The sequence below is a fragment of the Pleurodeles waltl genome, chromosome 12 (genome assembly GCF_031143425.1).
Source record: "Pleurodeles waltl isolate 20211129_DDA chromosome 12, aPleWal1.hap1.20221129, whole genome shotgun sequence".
Classification (NCBI taxonomy): Eukaryota; Metazoa; Chordata; class Amphibia; order Caudata; family Salamandridae; genus Pleurodeles; species Pleurodeles waltl.
In genome coordinates this window covers 677,147,203-677,156,393 of record NC_090451.1, presented here as the reverse complement: position 1 = coordinate 677,156,393, position 9,191 = coordinate 677,147,203, and the positions used below count along the sequence as shown (strand labels likewise).

At 45.2% G+C, this 9,191-nt stretch overlaps 1 protein-coding gene across 1 annotated transcript in view; it reads right to left on the bottom strand.

Moving 5' to 3' along the window:
* Window positions 1–273: 273 nt before the first annotated feature.
* LOC138267230 (extracellular calcium-sensing receptor-like) overlaps window positions 274–9,191 on the bottom strand; it is a 42,469-nt gene continuing 33,551 nt past the window's right edge. Inside the window, exons 5-7 of the mRNA XM_069216086.1 lie at window positions 6,770–6,994; window positions 1,514–1,637; window positions 274–1,432 (exon numbers count right to left, since the gene is read on the bottom strand). Coding sequence (XP_069072187.1) covers window positions 510–1,432; window positions 1,514–1,637; window positions 6,770–6,994 — 1,272 coding nt within the window. The 3' untranslated portion in view covers window positions 274–509. The remainder of the gene's footprint in view (window positions 1,433–1,513; window positions 1,638–6,769; window positions 6,995–9,191) is intronic.

Here is a 9,191-nt window from a genome sequence, read left to right as displayed (position 1 = left end):
CCATTAATGGTCGGACTGCTGCACTGTAGGCAGTCCGACCGCCCACTTACAACTGTGGTGGGCGGACCCACCGGGGGACTGCCGTCCCCGTTGGGAACATGGTTCCCGACGGCATAACAGCGGTCAGAGTTGTACTCGGCCAGGGCGGTACTGAACTCAGCGCCGCCTGGCTGATTACAACTCCCCTCACTGCCAGCCTTTCTGTGGCGGTCTGACCAGCATGGAAAGGCTGGCAGTGAGGATGCTGGTGGCCCCTGCTCTGTCTATGGTTTCCAAACAGTGGGCATTCTGACTGTGCTGGTCGGCCCCCTGTGTGCTATGAGATAGCACTCTGGTCCTTTAGGGGGATACTGTGTGTTATCTCGTAGCACTGTTCTTGCTGGTCTGACCTAAAGGAATACTCTATTGTAATATGGCAGGGGGGATACCATTGCCATCGCAGTGATGTCCTCCCCACAAGTTTGGTGGGCCCGCATTGGAACCGCCAAACTATTATTGAGGCCCTAAGTCTATATGATTTTTCTCCTTTTTACTAGATGTTTTCCCATTAGATATTCTCTTGTGTTCATCTCCGGTCTGAATAGTATAATATAACACTTTGGGAAAAATATACAGGACAAAAGAGAAGAGCTAGAAGACAGTATAGCGAATATCTCCATGGCCACCATGTACTTGCCCTTGGTGCTGAGATAGGCTGGAAAAAATGACAGCCAAACACTGAGGAAGGCAAGCATGCTGAAGGTGATGTATTTCGTCTCATTGAAACTGTCGGGTAGTTTCCTGGCTAAGAATGCTAGAAGGAAGCTGGTAGTGGCCAAAAGGCCAAGATACCCCAGCATACACCAGAAAGCAATGGAAGAACCCTCATTACATTCTATTATGAGGATTCCAGGTTGTATATGAATGTTATATTCTGGGAAAGGTGGAGATAAGCTCAACCAAAAAGCACAAATAATACACTGAATGATTGTGCAGATAATGACAACCATGTAAGACATTTTGGGACCAACCCATCTCCTTAAGTCACTATTGGGTTTAGTAGCACTGAAGGCTATGACCACCATGATGGTTTTGGCCAGGATACATGACACACAAAGAGCAAACATTATGCCAAATGCCACCTGGCGCAAGAGGCATTTCTTTGTTGTTGGATAACCAATGAAGGCCATGGAAGAGAGACTGACCAGAGTGAGTGAGAGGAGAAGGAGGTAGCTAAGCCAGCGATGGTTGGCTTTCACAATAGGTGTTGTCCTTGAATGAAAAAAGAGTGCAAGAATTGAAGATGGGATTGCTGAAATAAAAATACTAATGGCTGCCAGGGTGGCCCCTAGAGGATCTTCATAGGAGAGAAAAACACTGGGCTTTAGGATGCATCTGTGTTGGTAAGAATCAGCCCATTGATCCCAAGGACACCTGGAACACTCCACAGAATCTGGAAGGAGAAACAAACAATTGTCTTTAGTGCTGTCATATACTTGTGCTCTCATATACTCTAGGTGGTTGCTCCAATTACCTGTTTGATTAGCTATCTCTCCCTGAGGACATTGAACACACAGGAAGCAGCAGATAGGATCTCCTTCTTTAGCAGCTTTTCTAAATCCAGGAGGACAGCTTGGAGTACATTCTGAGACAGGAACCTGGAAAGGAGAAAGAAATCTGTCTATTCTGTTTAATACTTTGCATTTTTTTGCCTAAATGAATGGTCAGGAAATAGGGCAGACAGTTAAGAGATGTTGGTGAAAGGTATTGCACCAAACAGAAGGGAAGCAAAACTAATACTAATTTTTAAAAAGTAGCCAAAGTGCTGTTAACTAAGGAGAGTCACATTTAATTAACCCATCAAAAAACTATGCAGAGGTTCAATTTGATGCCAAGAGCAATGGAGAGAGCCAAAGATATGATTGGAGATGTAAAAATGGGAACCTGGGCAGATCAAAAAGAGTCATCCTTCTTAGAAGGATATTTCAGTTGCTGTTATAAACCTACAAAATTAATGAACATTTTTCACTACCCACCTTCATGCATTGTCTTTTGTGCTTAACCTCATGCACATGCATCTTGATCACTGTACCTCTAGGATAGCTGTAGACAGTGGCATACACCACAGATTCTGGTGTAATGGCCATATCAGGGGGTAATGATGGTTCCTTCAAGACCCTGGCAACAGGTCAGGGTGCTACATACCTTGTATTTCGCAAGCGGGTGTAGAAAGTTAGAGGCTCAACAGTTATGTGTCAGTGTAAGTATTGGTGTAAGTGTTGAGACAGAAACTACAGAGTTCATCATGTTGGACGAGCAGAGTCTGGGATGACACAAGTATATAGAAAAGTAGCCTATTATATGAGAGGCCGTAAGCACAGTACAGAGCGAGACCGCAGTCTGCGGGGACCAGGTGTTTGGTGTAGCACAATCTGTTAAACACAGTGTAAGGTGTAACTTTAGGAAGGAGCAAAGACTGTTAAGGATTGTCTCTTTTGGCTAAAGAGCCGAGTCTGGTGTAGCACAGTGTGAAGGGAGAAATGTCTCAGACAAACCATTTGAAGGAAGCACAATCTGTGGGAGCCCACTTAGGGCAAGCGGCTGCCTGGAGAACAGTTTGGAGAGTACTCTCTGAGGGAACCATCTGGAGGATAATTCTGGAGGGCATGGTTCTAAAGGAAAACTACAGGTTTGAAGGCACGGTGATTAGACTGAGAACATTCTGGTGAAGCAGAACCTGGTAGTGGCATAGATTGGAGGAAGCATAATCTGCTAGAAGGATATACATGGGATTCTGCAATCTTTGTATAAACCCAGTCTCAATTTCTTTATAATCAGTGACTTGTGATGCACCCAGTGAAAGAAAAAAAAAGATGTCAGACCTCCACTGTAATAAGTCATTACAGTCGAGTTCTGAAGTCACAATGCCTGATGCCAGAGTCAGCAGCCGAGGTGAAAGGCAGGACAGGCCACAGAGCAGTTGATTAAAGCACAAAAATGAAACATTGCTTTTCTTTCTTCTGCTCTATTTTTCTAGCTTATAGTGACTATCAGAAAGAAAATGCTTATTGTTTGCATCCCTTAGATAATTGTAAAAAAAGTACAAGTATTTCTCAATTTTTCTACGCATTCCAAGCTACTGCAGCTTTATTTATATATATATTTTTAATGACTTGTATTGAGCTGTTCCTAATATATTTTTTGTAACAAATAACTAATGTGTTTAAGTTTGCACTAGAGGTTCTATTTCAATTCCTCATGGGTGCAAACATGTTCTCTTTCATTTGAAAACCAATACACCATGGTTTTAAGTTGTTTCTGGGATGGGTAATGGCGTAACCAAGTATTATATGGGATAAAGTGCCCACTGTCATACATGATAAGGATGTTGCAAGTCACCATAAGCTTATTAATCAAATATACCTTCAACCTTGTTCCCCTGTATGGTGATGGAACTCCTCTGTGACTTGCAATATCTTTATAATGCACGGCAGGAGGTACTTTATCCTTATATAATGAAGACTGCCTAGTCTTCAGATTGTATAGAATGGACGGAACATTGTCTGGAGGAACGCATTGTATATGGAGTATTACATGGAGTCATCATATTTTGGAGGCAAGAAAGTGTAGAGAGGAATATTGTCTGGGTAACCATATTCTGAGGAAGCATTGGGGATTGGTGCCTAAAAAACACAATTTCCCTACTTTACTGGACTGGAATATAGTCCAATTTATAGCTAGGGAATTTTGCAAGCATTCCAACCATCGTCTTTGTGTTTCCTCTGGGCGATGTCCTAAGGGTCCCAGGTAAGCCAAGACATGGCTAAACATTCTCTCTGTGCCACAGGAATCAAGTTGTACCTTAATCGTAAGCCATAAGCAATCCATAATTGATCTATGGTTGCTCATATTCCTCTTAGAGGAGATGTGGCTTGGTGTTTTGGGTGGATTGTTCCTTTTGCAGAAGGACCAATGCTGACTTGCCTGTATCTGTTCAAGGGAGTAAGATATGGGGACAACACAATGGCCTGTAATGCAGCACTCGGTGATTTCCAGTGTCACAGACTTTTTGCAAGAATTCATTGGATCATATTTGTGTTTTCACCACATAATGTTCTTGTCTGAGAGAGCATCTGGCCCATGTGGACCAGTGATATTTTAGGTCAGATGAAAGCCCAGTATGGCACCATCTAGGATCACAGTCTGGATGAAACATATTTTGTGGGAGCATTGACTGGGGCCAAACACTTGGGGAAGCACAGTTTGAAGAACAGAGGGTGGACAGAGCACAATATTGTGAGGAATGACTATCTAGTTTGGGTCCTATTATGTGAGGAAAGGAGTAAGGAGTAAAGTGAAAGGGAGTAAGGAGTAAAGTGAAAGAGTGAAATGTGAGCTAAGCATAGACTCAGGAAAAGCATAGTCTAAAGTGGAGCACGGTCCACAGTAAACACCCTGTAGTCTACCATTGCTTTCCAGCAATATTTGTGCCACACAAGTTACATACATGCATAAATACATACACACATTTTAGGGATGGCTAACGTCTTGAAGAAACAATCTTAAGAAACAATAGGGAAAATAACAGGCAATTATGGAGGTTATGGAATGTCCACGACTACATGGGATGAAAAGATGAACTACAGATGTGTACAATCTGAAAAGTAAGATGTGTTCGAAGGGGCAATGTCAAAAACTCCTCTAGATATTTATGACCTGGGACTGCATTATCAGTACGGCACACTGCCCCACTCTCTGCCCTAGTGCACAAGTGTTTGTGTGCGGAGTGCAGACTGGATTAGTGCACTCTGCCTGCAGTGGGAACAGCACATTGGTGAAAGGCAGACAACCTGTTTCAAGCCTCTTGTGTACCATTCACTGTGCTGGTGGTAAGAGGCCTGAAATTAAAAGAGAATTTCTGGAGTTCCTTGAGAATCACAGTCCCCCTTCCAAACAGGACAGTCAGGGACAACAATAATAATGCATCACCTCCACAAGGCACAAAGTCAGGGTGTGTCCTCATGACCTCTTTCTTATCTCTGTAACCACAACTGTAATATGGCCAGGCAAAGGATTCCATTATTTGCATGAGGGCAGACTCTCGTGCAGATGAGGTAATGCCTCTTTGAGGTTGTGGTACCATTGATTTAGCAAATGTGCAATCTGAATTATTTAAGTGGATACATAAATTTCTATGGGCCCTTCAGTAATACCGTGGTGTTCACGGGTGCAAAAAGTGGGTCTAAATGCCATTGGAGACCAAGGAACAATATGTGTGATTTGGCCCCTAGTATGATTAAACACTGAGGGACACATTTTCTGAGCCCTTGTGTTGCCATTGCATCATGCAAGGTGATGCAGGGCAACGAAGGGGCTTAAGTCAGATTTAGTAAGCCATGCAGAGCCATCTTGCATGGCTCTGCATGGCTTAGTAAATCTGAAATAATGTAAATAGTGCAGGTCGCTTTACGTTACTCTTCATTGGAAGGCGTTGCGTCAGTGGAGTGTTGGTGTTCCCATGCCTCCACCCATGGGTTTTGGTACATTCATGGATTTACTAAGAGTAGTACACTTGGGAATGCCTATACGGATTGTTTCTTGTGCAGGTAAGTGCCCCTTTCCTGCACAAATACAAAGCTGCCTGCAACACAGGCACCCTTGCTCCATGGTGCAAGGGTGCCTGTGTTTAGGCTATGCTGCACTGTATGCACCAGTGCTAAGCGAGAGAAGGCATGCACCATGTCGTAGTAGATATAGTGGATTCCTGCTCTCCTGATTTGATGCAGTGCTGCAAGTTGTCTTGCTGCGTTGGTCTGTGTCAAATCCTAGTAAATGTGGTCCTGAGTCACTACATCATTGAAATATGAACACTTTTCCATTGTACATAAGCATTCTTTGAGACTTTGGTGGTAGACAACGCTGCATGACACATGTAATGTAATGCAAAATAGAGATGCCACCTTGCATGGCTCTGCATGGCTTAGTAAATCTGAAATAAAGCAAATAGTGCAGGTTGCTTTACGTTACTCTTCATTGGAAGGCGTTGTGTCAGTGTTCCCATGCATCCACCCATGGGTTTTGGTGCATTCCTAGATTTACTAAGAGTAGTACACTTGGGAATGTCTCTAAGGATTGTTTCTTGTGCAGGTAAGTGCCCCTTTCCTGCACAAATACAAAGCTGCCTGTGTTTAGGCTATGCTGCCCTGTATGCTCCAGTGTTAAGCGAGAGAAGGCATGCACCATGTCGTAGTAGATATGGTGGATTCCTGCTCTCCTGATTTGATGCAGTGCTGCAAGTTGTCTTGCTGCATTGGGCTGTGTCAAATCCTAGCAAATGTGGGCCTGAGTCACTACATCATTGAAATATGAACAATTTTCCATTGTACATAAGCATTCTTTGAGACTTTGGTGTAGACAGCGCTGCATGACACAGGAAATGTAATGCAAAATAGAGAATTCCTCCTAATATCAATCTATCAGAAGGATTTTCCCCAGGGGTAGGTGGCAGGGGTTATTCTTCCTTAGGAAACTTGCCTTCTCCTGTCCTTAAACTGACATTTGAAAACCAGACTGTGGTGGACAGAACACTGGTTCAGTTTAAGTGGCTGTCCCGTTTTAACTGATAACTAAATGACCCCCTTTAGTTTTTATGTTGCTGCAAGGGCAATATTTACTGTTGCCAGTTGCAAGGTATTTGGTGGCAACTCAAATTCTAACATGGCACATGTTCCTCTCACAAGGGTAAAGGGGATGCTGATGGGCAGAATATCCTTGCATGCGCACCTCCTACCTGTGTGGTCACTAGCCACTCGATGGCACTGGAGTTGATCCGAAGGTTCTTTCCTAAAGAGGCACTGAATGTATAATGGCCCACTGTCCTGTAATGGATCGTGCCATCAGATCCCTCCTGCCACTGTATGATGTCATACTGGGCCTCTGGGTTCCCAACACCGTCAAAGAAAGCCTTTGTTCCAAATGAGTCCTTAAATTGTACATTTTGAATATAGTGAAGCAGCTAGAAAAGAGAAAGAGAGGAAGTGAATGCACAAACACCTTTTCTGGAATGCATGAAAAGGTGAGTGATAAGAAAAATGTGCATAAGCCACATCATGTTATCCTCACAATTAATGCGGAACAGACAACTTTATAATTAAAGAAACACAGTCACTTAATTTTATTCTAATAGTCACTTTGCAAACTGTACTTAGATGGAGTAGGAGAGATTGACTAATTACAGATTGTTATTGTCCACACCTAATTTCAATAATACAATCAACATCTTCCAGTTGTTGGATTTAATATAACTTGTTCAGGTAAGGAGTTTTAAACGTTACCTGAAACGTTGCCTGCTTCAGCCCTGCAGTGTTTTTGCTGCTTTGCTCTGATTGGCCAGCCTGCCTGGCTGAGGTGTGAGGTGGTCTGGCTCAACACAAAGAGATGCGCTTGGGGGAGGAGATCTTCCCTCAGCAGATGGGAAAGCAGGAAGGGGGAGGGCTGCCAAACTGGTCTTCAAAGGCAGGGAAGGACATTTGGAGCAACCCAGTAACACCCTCACATTCTGCAAACCCACAATTAGGTGCCCTCTTGATTAGATTAGGAGAGGGTAGGAGAGGAGGGGTGTGTTTAGGATTTTTAGCTACACCAATGGGTGGGCTCAGCCAGATGTAACCTCCAAAAATCCAAAGATTTTTGAGGAATGTTGCTCTCTGGGATTGATTTTTGCCACACTTCCCAGGAAGCGGTCATCACATGGGGAAGTACCCTGCCCCTGATTGGAGAACCAGGAACCCCCTGTTTTTCACCCAGGAGCAAGGATAAAACTGACAGACCTGCACCCACACCTCATTTCCCTACCAAATTCCAACAAGGAAGAACTACAGTAGAAGAAGAACTGCCGTGCTGGACTCCTGGCCTGCACCTGGACACTGCACTCTGGAGGACTGCACCAGCTGCACACTCGGGCTTCACCACAAGAAGGACTTTGCCTGGCTTCAGCTGGTTCAAGAAGGGGCTCCCTGTTTGCTACCGGTGAAAACTTGCTAACCAGAGTCCCCTGCACCAACTCTTGAAGAAACCAACCAGCTGACCACTGTCCATTGGCCATAGAGGAGTTTGCACCAGGTGCATTCTGAGAGTTGTAGTCCGCACCCTCAAGGAGCATCTCAGAGCTTCCGGAACCTTGGGGTGCACTGTGGACCTCAAAAGAACCTTAAAAGACCATCTGGAAGAAGATACAGAAGTTTGGAGAACTTTTGGAAAAACGCTCCATAGAGGGACTGACCCGCCGTGGCAACTCTAGATGGCTTGCCTCAACCGCGTCCCAGTCTGACTTGCAGGATCTTCCCGGTGAAGAAAATATCCAAAAAAGTGGCTATGTCTGAATGTAGGAAGTTGACGGGGACCTTCCAGGCAGTGTATCCGAAGAGGGCTCCAAGGACGTCGGATCAAGATTCAGGTTTGCCCTGGTCGAAGCATTTTCACCTAGAAAAAAACAACTACGTCCGAAGGTAAAAATCTCCAACGAGGGCTCCCGCGACGCGGATCCGAGCAAGAGTTCCAGGAGGACGGATTGGACTGGCAGGTTCGCCCCGCTGAAGGTGAATGGTATCCCTACCACTGGCCTGAGAGACACATGTGCCAGTCACACTATAGTGAGTGACCTGTTAGTGACCCCTGACATGTATGTCCCAGGAGAGACCAGTAAAGTCGGGATAGCGACAGGGGAGGTCACCTCCAAACTTGTTAGCATAGTGCCACTAGAGAGGGAGGCTATCCTTGACTGGTTTAGGGTGGTGTTCAGTGCTGACCTCCCCCTAGATTGTATCCTGGGCAATAACCTTCCATAGGTGAGTATGGCCCCAAATGGGGCGGGCGCCCAGGGCGCCCCCCCGACCCAAAGTCCTGGGGAGTCAGTCCCTACAGTTAGGAGACAGGGGTCCCCAAGAAAAGGAAAGAAGAAAAGGAAGGGTAGGCCACTCTTAAAAAGAGCTTGAGGGAGCCAAAGACCTTCTGCCCCAGTAGGGGGGGAGCCCAGAGTTGGCACTGGTGAGGCCTCACCTGACCCCAAGGAAGTCCTGAGTAGTCAGGCAGCTGTCCAGATGCAGGGTGTTGCCCCTGCACTGACAAAAGGGCGAGTGGAAGGAGGGTGTCTGCCACAGGAGGTGGTAGCCCCCCACTCTAGACAGCAAGAGGGGTGCCAGGACCCCACAGTT